The 17,626-nt window shown below is 39.7% G+C and overlaps 1 protein-coding gene across 1 annotated transcript in view; it reads right to left on the reverse strand.

The window, feature by feature from the left end:
• Positions 1-3,017: 3,017 nt before the first annotated feature.
• The window catches only part of MCPH1 (microcephalin 1), a 417,602-nt gene continuing 402,993 nt past the window's right edge, over positions 3,018-17,626 (reverse strand). The window contains exon 14 of the mRNA XM_089679549.1: positions 3,018-3,200. Coding sequence (XP_089535675.1) covers positions 3,127-3,200 — 74 coding nt within the window. The 3' untranslated portion in view covers positions 3,018-3,126. The remainder of the gene's footprint in view (positions 3,201-17,626) is intronic.

Raw genomic sequence — 17,626 nt, forward strand, 5'->3', positions numbered from 1 at the left:
CCAATCAGTGTGAAATGCGTCAGTGGGCATTGTCGCAAACGTGCGCATCAGAGATGGACGCGGTTCAACCATTTTGTTAGGCATCTCCATTTTCTCCCCTCATCTTTCCACCCCTCCCTCTCACTGAGAGGAGACCTCTGGCAAGTGTGTGTATGTGTACTGTTTATGAATCACTGGCCGGGCAAGACATTTCTAGCTCGGTACTGAGCAGTCTGCAAATGTGTAGCCTTTCTCACCTAGGCCAGGATAAGGCCAGTGTTCCCAAGAGAATTGCAGCCTCACTGACCAACGTGCCTGTGTAGTTTCACACCTTGTAAAACAGATAACGAGCCTTCCCAGAAGTTGAAAGAAATGCTGACTTGATGAGCCTAAGCCAGTGGAAGTGACAGAATCAGATAAACTCTGTTAAACTCCATTTTTCCACTATGTCTCATATCTTGGAATATGAGAGACTTACCTAAAAACCAGACATCCAGTCAGATTGGCTAGGAGCAGGCGAACAGTTTGATGGGTCATTTGAATTATCTCGGACCATCAGGGGAGCCGAAACATAGAACTCGTGAACCGTGCAACATTTAATTTCATAATTCATATCTAGATAATCCTCAGACTTGTCTGCATAATAATATACCCACGGGTAAATTGTCACGTGTGCAGCTGGAAAGTTATAGACCAGAATATGAATTATGAAAGATGTTGGTTCCGATTTTGGGTTCCGCCTATCAGTCCCTCCCTAAACAGAGGATTGGTTTGTTATTTCAGAACCACCCCCTGCCGGAAAACTTTAAAACCGGCTGTCAAGCCTAAGAGAGTTGAGTTGAAGAATTCTCCCATTTTTCCATCGTAACATAGGGAGATCAAAGCACCCTCCTGCTCTGACTTGGATCTGCTAAACCCAGGACTTTGGCAAGTACTTTAACCCTTTCACCTCTCTCTGATATCTCTTTACTGTGCTGTGGTTCTCTGTATATATATATATATAATATATATATGAATATATATATATATATATATATATATATATATCTTAGGTACATCTTCTCTGTAAATATTTTATTGCACCTGTTTGACCCTTTTAGTAATAAATCTCTCTTTCTGAAAGTGTTGAACTGTTTCTATAGTTCTTAATTGCAATTTATGAATCCCTGCCTTTGAAGAGATGCTACTGTTTGTTTAAACCCCTGTATAACCAGCCTACGGACCGTTTTATAAAGACGATTATTTCAATCATTATAGTGTTATAACTGATAATGCGAGTTTCCGCTTTCTCTGTACAAAAAGGAGGTGGTGGCAGTGTGGAGGGTTAGTTGCGTAATTAACCCGACCCAGTAACAATCGCTCAGGTTGTGGGTACATAGATTGTAATCCATTAGCTGGAAAATCTTTGTGCAGGGTGCAGCTGGGCATGGTATTGTTGCGCATGTCACATCGCGGTTTTAGATTGGCTAGTCCTTCGGTCACGAGTTTGGTGAGAAGGTCTGGGGTCTGATGCCGCGATCGTGACAGGCATGCCCTAAGGTGTGGCTTTGTTTGTAAGCTAGCTACATGGAACAAATGTCATGGTATGATTTTTACAGAGTGCAGCTTTACCCTTTACTTTTGCAACATTTTATCTATGATTAGCATTTAGTGAAAGACTTACATTTGCTTGTGTGTTATACAACATGTTATGTTAAAACAAAAATAATCCTACCTCTAGGTGTTATAATGTTCATTAAAGGTACTACTACAGATCTACAAACATCTTAAAATATGGTTTGCCATTAAATTAGCCCACACTTTGGTTTGGAGCCACTAACTTACCCATTATTGGTTTATTTACGACTAGTTTCCACATAAGGAGTAGTTTCCACTGATGAAAATATTAAAATGCTGCTGTATTACTTTTTTGACTGCATGTATGGGAGAGTGTTTGATAGATTGACACTACATGAAAAATGCTACTATGGATTTATCACTTCTTGAAACTTGTTGGATGGTTACTGTGACAACAACCTTACATTTACTTACTGTACAGTGAAAAAAAGTATTGATATGATCAAATCTGATAAATGCTTTCTGTACATGGTAATAAGAGTACAGTAGTGCTCAATGTACTGTGCCTGTGTCTGATAAATATACAGAGTAAGACTGGGTTCACACTAATGTGGTGCGGGACACCGCATGTAATTCGCACAGGAATCGCACTGCATTCCTGTGCAAATTACATGCACCGTCTGTGAGGAGTGATTTGAGCCATACATTTTGAATGGCTCAAATCGCATCACATCCACAACAAAAAAGGTGCAGGATCCTTTTTTTTTTTTACCTGCACTTGAATCACATTGCATGGGCGTTCTCACCTCTGCAATGCAATTTCTGGCAATCACATCATGTTTTGCGATCTGTTTCGGTGTGTTATTAACATTGACACCCGCACCAGATCGCATTAATGCCATGTGATTGCAATGCGGTGTGGGAAACGCACAGGATTCACAGAGTTTTCTGCACTGCATCAGTGTGAACCCAGTCTAACTCTGAAGTGAGATGTGCAGCTCCATTGCAATCTTTAGGATTACCACCAAAGGGGCTACTACACTGTTTCTTTTATGCGAGTTCTGTCCTGCTGTGGGAGGTAGGAAACATGGGAGGATCAAAGTGTGAATACAACAGCATAGCACTAACCATACAATTAAACTGACAATCTTTTTTTCTTTGCTTAGGCATCTATAAGTTCTCAGAAATCTCTACCAATTGGTGTGATCTAGAACAAATCCCGGTTTGTTATTATATACAGTTTACACAGACATTATTAGCTCATGTGCAGTTCAGTCCTTCACTGTACATTTGTGTAAGATGAATAGCTCCATTCCCAATGGGCACATTAATATAGCAATTTGTCATAAGATATGGGAACAATCTCCCCTGTGTATGTATTTTATTAGTAAAAAATATTTAAACAATGTACATCCATTTGAAAAGTTGTTCTAAACTGCAACCAGTGAAAAACAAAACAAAACATGCAAGCAGTATAAATGTAAAAATAATCAAAATCTTTAATTTCATGTGCAGTAGTTATCCAAGCAGCATTTTCTTGTAGTCACAGTTGTGTTCCAACAGTTTATCCTAAAGTGATCTAGATGATGGTTATAGCACACTTGAAATCCCACTTTGCAACACATAATTTTGTAGAGGATGCAGCTTGTGTTGAGTTATAGAATCTAGGAAACAACAATACAATAGGTTAGTTTGTGTAACAGAAACATTAAGTGCCGGTTCACATATATGCGGATTGGATGCGGTCTGAACCACATCCACTCCGCATGATATATAAAATAACATTGCTTCCTATTGTGCCTGTTGATATATGTCCGGTGCACTGGCAGTGTGTATTCAGTGCGGATTGAAAAAGAGTCCTGTCCGATTTCTGAGCAGTGTGGTCCTGTTTAGGTGCGGATTACAGGCTATTGACTTCTATGGGAATTGTTTCTAAACCGCATATGTCATCAGTTAACAGGATAAAATCCTGACCCGAATCTGATCTAAACCTGACCCGCTAAACAACAACTGTGTCAATTAGCTGTGAAAGCTGAGCTTCAATTCCCAGCGCACATGTGTGAATGCACACTAAAGAATTTTGAAGCCCTATATTACCAGATAGTCATGAGTACAGAATCACACAAAAGTATTGAGAGTCTCTCCTTTAGTTAACATTGATATCATTTGAAATACTTCAAGGTCAACCTCCATATCATGATTACTCATGGACAGAGGAATCTGGAGCATGAAGCTCCATCTATAGTTCTGTGCTGTGACAGATACAGCGTAGAACATGGGGCAAATCCTAATTAACAAAGAAGCTTTCACCCTTTTCATTAATTAGGGTCAGCAACTGCTCCATTTTTTAAGGTTAGCAGAGTGGTGCAAGCTTGTGCTTGCACCACTCTTTCTTAATTCTTCCCAATACTGCAGAAATGGAATTCTCTCTAGCAAACAAATGAAAATCTTCCTTCTATTATCTATCAAAGTAAACTTCAGAATACCCACAGTTTATTTTATGTATGTTCTGCAAAATAATATGGTGACATTTCCTCTACTCTGTTCAGTATATATGACACTTCACATTAGTATTATGATGTCTACAAATTTAAAATGGGGAAATGTCAATGTGAACATTCCTTGAGACAACTAAATTTTATCTTCTGTGTCCTTTTCTTTCTTATCTGATTTTCTATGATCTCTGTCTTTAGACACTATAAAAGCATTGATGTGTTTGGCTTATCTTCTGGTATATTTCATTATGCACATCTGCCTAAGCGCACCAGGATTTATAGAAAAATAAAAAGCATCATTAATATGATAAACTCACAAATCACGGCATCATCTCAAAGAGTTATATAACAGACTATGAAACATATGGTTATGCAAGTAATAATAAAAATCAATGCATTCATAATGCCCCACAATGGTGGATGGACCCAGATATAATATTTAAAGCAAACAAACTGAATGCTAACCTCTAAACACAGACTTAAGTGCTATTAAACACATTTTGATAAAGTATTGCAGCGCATTACTTACAAGTTGTCATATCTCTGTATGTTTTATTCTCCTACTGTCTTCCTTTTAAGGTATTAAACCCTAACCCAAAAATGTAATATACTGCAGCTCAGTAGTTCTTAAACCTGGTGGCTGAATTTGTTTTCCTTCTTAGGACATTTTTTCTTTCATTTGTACCTGGTAATTCGGCCACCAACATTTGTCCTAGGAGTCTCCACTTTTGGTGACGGAGCAGCAGACACCCCTTTGAATAGCAGCATTGTGAGTCCAGGGAGAGGGTAGTGTAAGAAGCAAAGTTCGTTGGACTTGACTAACAAGTTAAAGTCAAACTCCACCAAACAGTTTTTTCCTTTTAGGTTTAAGGTTTTATATAAATGAATAAAAGCTGATCATTGTCTCAGCACTCTAAATGCCACTGTTGCTGGACAGATTATTTGGTTAAAGTTGAAATTAACAGACTTACTGGCTGAATAAATGGGTGAAAACTAAAGAAAAAAAAACTTAAAAAAAGAAAGTTCATGCAGCCACCACATTTGAAGACTGGTAAGCTGCCATATAATCCTTTTTTTCTGTTTAACACCACTTTAAAGTATAAGTTCACATTTAGAAAAAATAAAAAAAATTAAAATAAATGCACATTTTTTTGCAGTTAAAAAAATATGCATTATTTTTTTTGTTAGGAGCCTGTAAAACATTACACCCTCAATCAGCAGGTGTAATGCTACGGTCCTGCAAACTGTCTGGATAGCTGTAAGCTCGTACCTCCAATACAGGCAGGCAGTTACACCTTCTGACAGGAAGCTCAATGAACTACCTAGAGAGAGCTCAACAGAGCTCTGGTATTTCACTGAGAACTACAAACTGACAGCCACAAAGCCTGTAGGTACTTGCATTTTTTCCCATTCACAGAATAATGTGAATGAATGACGTGGCTGGGAGGAGCCCCGAGTGACAGTGTTTTCTTCAGATTGCGACAGCAATTGGGGGAGAAGATTCCCTGTTGTCAAAATGGGGGATCAGGAAGGTGGGGAGCAGAGGCCGGTGTATGTGTAACATGTTACACCCTTAATATGGGTGTAACATGTTACAAAAAGTGAACCTATCTTTTAAGTATAGAATTTTTTGTTTTAATGCAGGCCATAGACGGGTCGTTTATCGGCCGAATTTTCGTCCGAATGAAAAAGCCACCGATATTCACGCTGTTAGTGGGGCAATGCCGTCGGCCATTTTTCTCGGATCTTCTCATTTATTTTTTTTTATCGGTCATGCTGGAAAATCCACAAAAAACAGTTTTTCGTGAGCATTGGTGGCAGCATCCATGGCAGCAACGACCGATTTTTAATTTATTGGCCAAAAACTCGGCCCATAAATGGCCCATCTACGGCCACAATAACTTGTGCTTACATTGATATCAGTGGTGGCTCCTTTTACTAATCGACACGTTATGAAGTTTACAATCCCCATTATTTAGAGATGCGCACTGACACTCACAGGCAGCACAGAGTAGTAAAAGATAGAGGGCACCTGAAATCCGTCCACCTCCCTTCCCATGAGTCTGTGACTTGACATTATTGCATCATTGAATGTGACACCAGCAGAAAATCAGTGAAAATATTGTACGCTCCTTGAGGATAGACAAATAATTCTAATAAATTCTCACCCAAACAATCTTTTTTTTAATATGTTAAACAATGTTAAAGCCATTGCACCTCAAAAGGAATGCATAGTAATTAGCACAACAACTTTGCTGTCAATGAATATGCCCAGTAGAAGTAGTAACAGAGGTAATTGATCATAATATAGCAAAGAGATATACAGTCATGCATAAGTTGTCTGTTATGCCAGTTGTACAAATGTATATTAATACATGAACATCTACTCTCAGAATATGGCAGCAGCTATAATCATAGGTAATAATACTACTACTACATGGAGTGCCAAAAGTCTTAAAGTGATTCTAAAGGTTAAAATACCCCCCCCCCCAAAAAACAAAACAAAAACAAAACACAAACATGTTATACTTATTTGCTTTGTGTAATGATTTTGTACAGAGCAGACCCAATCTTCTTCTATTTGGGCCTCCTGCTGGCAGTCCTGGCTCCTCCCCCCTGCTGAGTGTCCCCAATAGCCACTTGCTATGGGGGCACTAGAGTAGACTTGCTCCTGAGCCATGCTCCTGTGAATGGACATTGTCCATTCACACACACAGCGCAGCTCGATCCTGCCCCCTGCTCATGTGAGCCAATGAGGAGAGTGTCCCAGGAGAGCAGTGTCTCTCATGCACATCGCTTGACCGACATGGGGCTCAGGTATGTATAAGGGGGGCTAATGGGGAGCTGCACCCAGAAGGTTTGTTACCTTCATGCATAGAATGCATGAAGGTAACAAACCTTCTGTCTTTAGAACCACTTTAGTTTGCAGCCAAATATTTTCAAAAGATAAAGGAACTGTGAATAATTGGAGAAGACGTTACACAATTAAAAAAAAGTACATTTACACTGGTGGCCTAGGTGAAGGTCTTAAGGTTCTATTTATAAAGCAAGCATATGGCCTAACAGTGCCCAGACCTCTGCTTTTCTATTAAGAGTGTCTGTTTGGTTTGCTTGTGAAGTCTTAATTATCTGAATTACAAAGGATAACAAAAAGGACCAAGAGGAGGAGGAAACATTTTATATTACCTGTCCAAGGTTATGTAACAGTGCTCTCCTATTATTAAACTGCAGAGCGTTTCACTGCAGAACAACAGAGGCTCCACACTGCTCTTTTTGGAAAAAAATGCAATGTACAGATGCAGTGTAGAGAGTTTCCAGTGCTGAAAAAGGTGATAACACTCTCCTTTAGAAGAGCCCCTAAGAGTTGTGCAATACTGAAGTATTTCAAAAATCTTAAAGCACCGATCATGAGAGAAGTGTTGTTAGCACTCAGAAGATACCTAAATCCAAGGAAAAATAGCTTCCTTCAGCGATATTAGTTTTGAGGATGCTATGTCAGACACCAATACAGACACATTTCCAATGCTAACATTGAAGGACTTTTAGTCTGAATGCACTCAGAGCTAAATTGTATTCATGTAAAAACAATGCTTAGTGATGGTTCTGCACCCATGACAAACAGTCTTGTCTAAAAATGACAGATAAAACTAAAGTATATTTTAAAGGGTAACTCCACTTTTGTAGGGGGAAAAAAAACAAAGATAAAATATAACGTATACAATTGGTACAGAAGCTATACTGTAATTGAATGCTATTAAAAATTACCTTTCCTTTCAATTGTTAATAATTTTTTACTAAAAATCTATGCAATATGGGAACCTGAAAGCATTCAGTACAGGGGCAGACTGACCATTTGGAAACTCGGCACTGCCCAAGGGCCCGGGGTCAATAGGGGGCCCCATGAGATGCCCCTGGTACCTTTTTCATAGGCTTTTTTGAGTTTGGGCAAGGACACAGGGGCCCCATGATCCCCTATTCCCCGGGGGCCCCATGAGTTGTCAGTCCGCCCCTCCTTCAGTACACAGATGGTGTACAGAATGCCCCCCTCACTCTGCACTAAGATAAAAGCCAGATTTTAGGCATCTCCTGGAGCAAAGATTTAATTTTGATGAGATACTCCCAAAGGGTTAATAACATCTAAAGTGATGCAGACACTGGGACTTCCCTCATCAGAGCTTTGCAAGTGCATCAGCTGATATTAAAAAAGTCACACGCATTCACGTCCACTGTGCACACTGACGCAATTAGACAGCTTTTCCTTCAGAGCAACAAAAGGAATCTGCAACAAAATTTGGTAAAATCCTTGCAATGTACATTGATCATCCAAAAGGGAATGTTCTTTTCTTAACAAAAGTGGAGTTACTCTTTAACATGGTTGACCCCCTCCCCTGCATGCAGGATGTCAATCTAATCAAGTACAAAAATCTATAAATCCTGTAATATATAGTGACATTTCATGCTCCAAAGCATGGGCAAGAATGATAATGTTTGGGCTTGGTATGCCCAAAGGCAATGAACAAATGGTGAACAAAGCACACGGACCGCTAGCTCAGTGAAACATAGACAGACTTGTTTTCTACAGCAAACAAAAACTGGCCAACGTTTACACAAGCATAACATCTAGGTGCTATAAATAGGATAGGTCAAAGCAGGTTTTTGATTTGGTGGGCTTAATTCTACAATTATACATGAAGAGTTTGATGTCAACTCTTGTGCTCAAACTACGAGTTAGATATTTGATTTCAGAAACACATTCATGCTGGCTGTGGACTACCCAAATCTACCAAAGCATGAAACATCCCATTGTAAAGCACTGCGGAAACTACTGGTGCTATATACATCCTGTATAATGATAATAACTAGAACTACTAATATGGATATTTGTTCATTGTGACTTAAGGCCCATACTGTACACACAATAGGAAAACCGTATGAAACTTTTTGTACCAGGAGCAATCGTATGATAATCTGATTGTTAGTATACAGCTTTCCAGAGCCGATCACAACAGTTCATGTGAAAATAACGAAAGGGACAAACGCCAAAAATGTTCTCGTACGATACCAGATTGTATCATTTTTGTTTAATCAGTACAGTAGTCGTCCAAAAATACAATAAAAATACATTACAATACATGACATCACTTCCGAAATTCTATTTAGTTGTGCAAGAATGTTCATACAATCATTCGTCCGATATTCTCATCATGCGTACTAGGTATTAAAGTATAACTTGAGGCAAAACTTTTTACTTAGTTTTGGTTATAATGGAGGGAGTGGAACACCTGTCAGTTTTTTTTTGCCATCGGTGCCCCCTTTAGGGAGATTCTCCCTCTGTTTGCCCTGTTTACTGTTATTATTGAAAGTGAAAGTAAAAGGAAATCATCATTTTCGGATTGTCCCCAAAAATGTAATAGAGGGGAAATCTTCCAATGGGGACACTAGTTCTGGTGAACTGCCCCCCCCCCCCCAAGTAATTCCCTTAATTTACAGGGATTTTCTCTCACTTCCTGTTTGGCTATGGGACATGAAGTGAAGGGAAATCTCCCTAATGGGACATAAATGGCAAAAAAAAAAACCTGACAGGGGTTATAATCCTCCCTTATGCTATCCAAAATGAAAAAAATAAGTTTTTCCTAAAGTTTTACTTTAGGGGAGTATGATAACCAGGCAACGAGCATTTTCAAAAGAGAAAAAAAGCAATGGCAGCCTTTGCAAGTTTCCTTCAAGAACATTTGTTTTAAAGACTCTAGAAGAGAACAAAATTAGTTTTACTTCTGATTGCCATGAGCCAGTTCACGACTCTGGTAAATGAAATAATGACCGGCCAACATCTGCTGAATTTTTGCCAATACTGTCCAGAAGCCCTACTCAACATGTCTATTTCCCAAAGTCAACTGTAGCTTTCTCATGCTACCTCATTTTTTAATACAAAGACCTATATGAACTGTTCCCACTGCTAGAAATGACCTCAATAACCAAGGTCATTCCTAGTAGTATTCCAGTGTCATTGCTGCATTTCATGTGGCAGATGGTCTTTGAATGCCTTTCATTCTTTTAAATCATCACTCCTCTAGTATCGGTGATTCTCTGACCATTTCAGTCTATCAGCATGTGCTAGTGCCAGATTCTCATTACTGCTCTGTCTCACTTCACTAATTCCCATCCATTTATAAGGGAATGCTGTGACATGCTTTAACTGAAAGAAGTTGTTCTCAGTCACCATACTACTAAGGCCTCAAGCACATAGGTCTATGAATTTATGCTCCAAATATACTGGATTTTTTCTGCCAGAACTTGGCAGAAAAAATGCCTCTAATGTTGCAAATATATGTGTGTATGGCATTGAGCGTAAATACAGTCTACTGGCCAGAATATTATTTATTCTGGCAATTGGAATACCCTTATGCTCATAAGTGCCTGTTTACACATGTTCAGGTGTAAATTATACTCATAAGCTCCTTTCTGAATGCAGCTTTGGTGCGTTCCTTTCTTTATGCCTCTAAACTCTGACTGATAAATAGGGATCTAAATGCCTGATGTGCATGGCCATATATGCCAACATAGAACTGCGTTAAGAGGCATAAAAAAATATATTATAAAATATAAATATAATAATGTAAACCTGGCCTGATCCTGATCTAGACCTGAAATGCTGAACAGCTACTGTGTCAATTAGCTGTGAAAACTGAGCTTCAATTCGCACCGCACATGTGTTAATCCACATTGACAGTCGGCATTGTGCCACTTGTATGAAGTCATATCTGTTATCAAAAACACCTTTTCACTATCCCTAGATACTGGGAGGTCATCAACTCTACCATCCCTTAAGTTAGTGGATTATGGAAGTCAACCAACTAATGGAGATGGAAGAACTTATTGTCCTCCTCAGGAAAACCCTCCAGAAACTCATAGCTATTTGGATCAGCTACCTGCTCTCAGGGCAACTTCCTTACTACAGGCACAGTGGAGTCTCAGTGGTGGAGTAGTGGGGATTTTGCGGTCTGACAAACCAAGAGCTGTGTGGAGAAAATTAAGTAGTCATGAACACCCTGCCATGCTCATATCTCCAGAATTCGCAAGTCTGTAACAAAAATGGTCAGATATAAAATCTCATGTGTAGGCATTTATCAAAGGAGACACAAATGAAACACAAATTGATGAGCCCAGCTTAAGTCACATTTGACAAAAAGCAGAGATATCATAAACCTGGACTAGCTTGGGTCTGCAAAGAACTATAGATTATATGTAAATGGTCCTGCAGTAAATAGCCTAGTAATAAACAGTCTGCAGAACAGGAATATACAACTGTAATGGTACTTTTTTCCTGTACATTCCTACAGCTAAATTTTCATACAATCTCCATAATTTGTACTGTAATAAAGTTACCTTTCAGAAAAGTGTTTATAGCGATGTAGAACAAGATACTATTTAGTTAGATACCAAACACGACTTTAGTACAAGGCTAAACACCAAACATGGCTCTCGTGTGACTCTGAAATCACGGATACTGAAAGAAGCACTTTTCTGAGGGCCAGTGACTCTGCTCCATCAAAATTTAACTTACTTTGTAAGCAATATGAACTGTGCACTGAACCAAAGACTAACCACTTATGACTTTTTCCACTTTTGAAATCTTCTTATTTAAAGGTTGCTTCTGTTGGTTTTGTAGTATCTTTTTGTAAATATTGCCTACACGTTTTTTTTTCTTTCATTAAAACAGCATTTAAAAATAGTTAAATGAATCTCTGAATGCTTCAATTATAAATTAAGACTAATGCCTCTTTGAAGAAACTAATCTAGTGTAAATTCTGTAACATTCTTGTATGGGCATGAAAGAGAATGATACAGACATTTTTAAAAGTCAGACTTGGAACAGCAGATGCTAGCAGCACATGGTTTTCTAAAAACATGGGGTGGGAGCTATCATGTGTATATAAAGGGTTAATTGCTTAGTTAACCTACCCCAGTGATGAATACTCGAAATTGAAAAATTCTTTGCTTCAGGGTAAGGATGCAAATATAAGAATCACAGGATAGTCATCTGGCTGGTGGCCCCATCTAGTGGAGAAGTCAGCACAGTGGTATGGCTCAGCGAACTGTACCTTTATTTATGATGTACAGGGAGATACAGCCAGTAAAAATCAACATTACAGCCTGAATCATGACTCACATCTGTCATTAGGACTGTAATGGCTGAAACATGTTGACTTTCAGTGGCTGTATCTCCCTGTACATCGTAAATGTACTATTCGCTGATCCATACCACTGTTCCAGCTTGTCCACTGGACTGGATTGGGAGGCTTCAGAAACCTCAGCCTTGAGCACTGGTTTGTGTAGAGTGGATATAAAAAGTCTGCACATCCCTGTTAAAATGTCAGGTTTCTGTGATGTAAAAAAATGAAACAAAGATAAATAATTTAAGAACTTTTTCCACCTTTAATGTGACCTATAAATTGTACAACTCAATTCATTTTCATGTTAAATAGGAGTCATTACACACCAGCTATCATTTAAAGGGCCTCTGATTAACCCCAAATAAAGTTCAGCTGTTCTAGTAGGTCTTTCGTGACATTTTCTTGTTGCATCCTACAGCAAAAGCCATGGTCTGCAGGGAGCTTCCAAAGCATCAGAGGGATCTCATTGTTAAAAGGTATCAGTCAGGAGAAGGGTACAAAATAATTTCCAAGGCATTAGATATACCATGGAACACAGTGAAGACAGTCATCATGAAGTGGAGAAAATATGACACAACAGTGACATTACCAAAAGCTGGACGTCCCTCCAAAATTGATGAAAAGACCAGAAGAAAACTGGTCTGGGAGGCTGCCAAGAGGCCTACAGCAACTTTAGAGGAGCTTCAGGAATATCTGGCGAGTACTGGCTGTGTGGTACATGTAACAACAATCTTCCCACATTCTTCATATGTCTGGGCTATGGGGTAGAGTGGCAAGATGAAAGCCTTTTCGTAGGAAGAAATACATCCAAGCTCGGCTAAATTTTGCAGAAACACATCCGAAGTCTCCCAAAAGTATGTGGGAAAATGTGTTATGGTCTGATAAAACCAAGGTTGAACTTTTTGGCCATGATTCCAAAAGATATGTTTGACGCAAAAATAACACTGCATATCACCAAAAGAACATCATACCCACAGTGAAGCATGGTGGTGGCAGCATCATGCTTTGAGGCTGTTTTTCTTCAGCTGGAACTGAGGCCTTAGTCAAAGTAGAGGAATTTATTAACAGTTCCAAATATTGGCGCAAAACCTTCAGGTTTCTGCTAGAAAGTTGAACATAAAGAGGAACTTCATCTTTCAGCATGAAAACAACCAAAAGCATACATCCAAATCAACAAAGGAATGGCTTCACCAGAAGAAGATTAAAGTTTTGGAATGGCCCAGCCAGAGCCCAGACCTGAATCGGATTGAAAATCTGTGGGGTGATCTGAAGAGGGCTGTACAAAGGAGATAACTTCGCAATCTGACAGATTTGGAGTGTTTTTGCAAGGAAGAGTGAAGATGTGCCATGCTGATAGACTCATACCGAAAAAGACTGAGTGCTGTAATAAAATCAAAAGATTCTTCAACAAAGTATTAGTTTACGGGTGTGCACACTTATGCAACCATATTATTTTAGTTTTTTATTCTTACTTTCCATCACCTAAAAAATTTCAGTTTGTTGTTCAACCGAGTTGTACAGTTTATAGGTTACATTAAAAGTGGAAAAAGTTCTGAAATTATTTATCTTTGTCTCTTTTTTACATCACAGAAACCTGACATTTTAATAGGGGTGTGTAGATTTTGTTATATACACACTGTGGAGGTAGCAGCACTGCTTTCTTCTGTTTGTTCCTATGGTTGCCCCATCACCCTTCCTTTCTGCCCTCCTTCTCTTTCCCCTTCCTACTCACCCCTAAACTATCCATCCCAGCTCTTAGTCCCCCCTTCTAAACTGTCTTTTTCTTCATTCACTTGTGGCACCCTGGGCATTAACCACCAAACACCTCAACTGAAATACACTCCCAGGACTTTAGACACCATTTTTCTGCTTTGTTTCTCTAGACAACTATGTTTATGTCAATAATTTGGTACCATGTTGCATATACACACTGCTCAAAAAAAATTAAAGGAAAACTTTTTAATCAGAGTATAGCATCAAGTCACTTAAACTCTTAGGATATTGATCTTGTCAGTTAAGTAGCAGAGGGGGTTGTTAATCAGTTTCAGCTGCTTTGGTGTTAATGAAATTAACAACAGGTGCACTAGATAGGCAACAATGAGATGACTCCCAAAACAGGAATGGTTTTACAGGTGGAGGCCACTGACATTTTTTTCCCTACTCATCTTTTCTGATGTTTTTCACTAGTTTTGCACATGGTTATGGTCAGTGTCACTACTGGTAGCATGAAGAGATACATGGATGCTACAGAGGTTGCACAGGCAGTCCAACGCCTCCAGGATGGCACATCAATACGTGCCATTGTCAGATTTGCTGTGTCTCCCAGCACAGTCTCAAGAGCATGGAAGAGATTCCAGGAGACAAGCTGTTACCCTAGGAGGGAAGTAGAAGGTTATTAACCCATCAGTAGGACCGGCATATGCTCCTTTGTGCAAGGAGGAACAGGATGAGCACTGCCAGAGCCCTGCAAACTGACCTCCAGCAAGCCACTGGTGTGAATATCTCTAACCAAACAATCAGAAACAGACTTCATGAGGGTGGCCTGAGGGCCGGACATCCTCTAGTGGGCCCTTTGCTCACTGCCCAGCACCATAGAGCTCTATTGGCATTTGCCACTGGACACCAGAATACGCAGGTCTGCCACTGCCGCCCTGTGCTTTTCACATATGAGAGCAGGTTCACCCTGAGCATCTGACAGATGTGAAAGGGTCTGGAGAAGCCGTGGAGAATGTTATGCTGCCTGTAACATCGTTCAGCATGACAGTTTAAGTGGTGGGTCAGTGATGGTATGGGGAGGCATATCTATAGAGGGATGCACAGACCTCTACAGGCTAGACAATGGCACCCCGACTGCCATTAGGTATAAGGATTAAATTCTTGGACCCATTGTCAGACCCTATGCTGGTACAGTGGGTCCTGGGTTCCTCCTGGTGCATGACAATGCCCGGCCTCATGTGGTGAGAGTATGCAGGCAGTTCCTGGAGGATTAAGGAATTGATACCATTGAATGGTCCCCCACGCTCGCCTGACCTAAATCTAATAGAACACCTCTGGGGTATAATGTTTCGGTCCAACAGACGACACTAGATTGCACCCCAGACTGTCCAGGAGCTCAGTAATGCCCTGGTCCCTTTGATTTTTGGGGTATCTTTGAATTCAGTCCCCTGTAGGTTGATACTTTTCATTTCTATCAAACGATGGGGCATCCTTTACGTTCCTAACACATTACCCAGTCCATGTCAATATAGATATCCAGCATATTTTTCCCCAATGAGATCTGATGTGTTTTCAAAGCGTTCCTTTAATTTTTTGGAGCGGTATTTAAATCATATTAGAGCAAAGTGTATTAACTAAGTTGCAGTGGTTTTTTGTATCTTTTGTGAACATGTGATTTTATGACCTGGTATAGGCCTAACTGTTTTTAAGTACAATTTTGTAATAAACAATTGTGTGCATATTTTAAATGTTGTGTTATTCTTTGTGCCAGTAAAGTCTGACCAATATTGATATTTTTTGGTAATTAACTGAACGTATGGATGTGGCACACAAGTGGATAGATATTTATATATTTTTAATGGGCAAGAATGTCGTGTCTTGCTCCTGTAGCTCCCTATGAGACATATCCTGGGAAGGCTGTGGGAGACCATTCGCAGAGTCACGATTACAGTGAGCAAAGCTAGAAAACAGAAGCAGTAACCAAAGTTACTAGTGCAACCATGACCTTGCTCTTTCAACCATTAACACATGAGTGAACATAAAAATGTAGGCTGACTGATAAAATATAAACCTGTCCAAAAACATGGCTTTTTTACCTTGCAAAGGACTAGTGGAATATCCACAAAACTCTAGTCACTGACTGAAAGTCAATTATCCATCTTAAGCTCCCTCTTTCCATCAGTTGTGTACAGGATCTTGAAGTTCCTAACCTCTTCCACAAATGTCAGCGTTTCCAAAAACAAGTATTTCTTATGGGGAATTTGAGTAAATTCCTTCTATAAGAATGTCTATGTACGGTTTAAAATACCTATTGCTATAATAAGACGTGTGGGATTGTAATAAGTCTAAACAGAGTCAGTGGTCCACAGATTTCCTTTAGTGATATTTTTCATCATACAGCCCATTTTGAATACAGCAGGATCATCTTGTTATGCCAGATAAATGTGGGAGAAAGCAATAACAGCTTATATGTCAAGAAGTGTTGGTAACACAAGTTAGCTGTAGAATGTCAGCTGAAAAATAACAGTTCAGAAATGTAACCTAATGCATTACTGAACTCTTGGAGTGTTACTAAACCCGCAACAGTAAAATCAGTCTGTGTATACAGCAAAGCATGCTTGTAATACTCACTGTGAAATCTAAGGGGTTATTCCTCCGCATTATGTAAAAAGGCTTTTTACTCCTGATTTCTCTGATCCTCCCCTTCTTCCAGTGTCCCCCTCTTATCTCCTGATAAGACATTGTGTGGAGTCATTCTTCCACAGTTCCTCAATCCATCTGCTGATAGTACAGAGTCCTAGGAGACACTCTGCACATGCTCTGTTTGGTGTGTATTGCTAGAGAGTTTTTTTTTGGGGGGGGGGGTACATGTGATTGGCACAGGTCCAATCAGCACTGTCCAGACAGAGGGTCAGGGGTCATGCAGCCTCATAGGACAGTCAGAGGAGAATGAAAACTCCTACAAGATTAACCAGTGCACAGCTGGACACTGATAGAAGTAACAAGACTGCTATATATTGCTGATGAGAAAAGGTATTTAGAAGTGCATATTATCTAAGATAATTGCAATTCCATGTTCAGTGTACTGTGGGAGACCAGGTATAGTGAATGCAGGGTCCTGGGTTTTGTAACACTTTAATCTAAATTAGCATACATTCCAGATGAAAAAAAACAATAGGTGAGCAAAGCCTTACAGTATGTTTTCTTTAAGACACACATGTGTTCTGCCAGCATGTTGCAGAGTGGGAACCTTGGTCTTTGTGGGGAAGCAGTGACCTCCTTTGTACAGGTCTGACACCCCTGTTGAGTCAAAGGCAGAGCTCTTCAACCAGCAGTGCGCATGAGCTCTGCTGATCGCAGAGCTTTAGGTCTGATTCAGTAGGGGTTGTGGTGGACCGCTGCAAAAAGACCACTCCACAGAAAGCAAGGGTCCCACTCTGCAGCTGCTGGACAGGGACATACTTTTCTACTCAGGCTGTGGCTGCTTTAGAAAAAGAACAAACTCTGAGACATTTGCTTTAGTAAACTAAATGTCATTCAGTTAGGGTTTACATCTACCTAAGTTAGGGCCTGTGTCAATGGCATCAGTCTGAAGTTAGTTTGACACACTTCTGAGATCATTTAGAATTCATTACCAGGTCCATTTGACATGCAGTTCACTTCATTCTGATTTGCATTTGACCTGTTTTAAAGTATAAGTTGACA

Source organism: Staurois parvus, unplaced genomic scaffold (assembly GCF_062004578.1).
Source record: "Staurois parvus isolate SC_StPar_1 unplaced genomic scaffold, SC_StPar_1.0 ptg000226l, whole genome shotgun sequence".
Lineage (NCBI taxonomy): Eukaryota > Metazoa > Chordata > Amphibia > Anura > Ranidae > Staurois > Staurois parvus.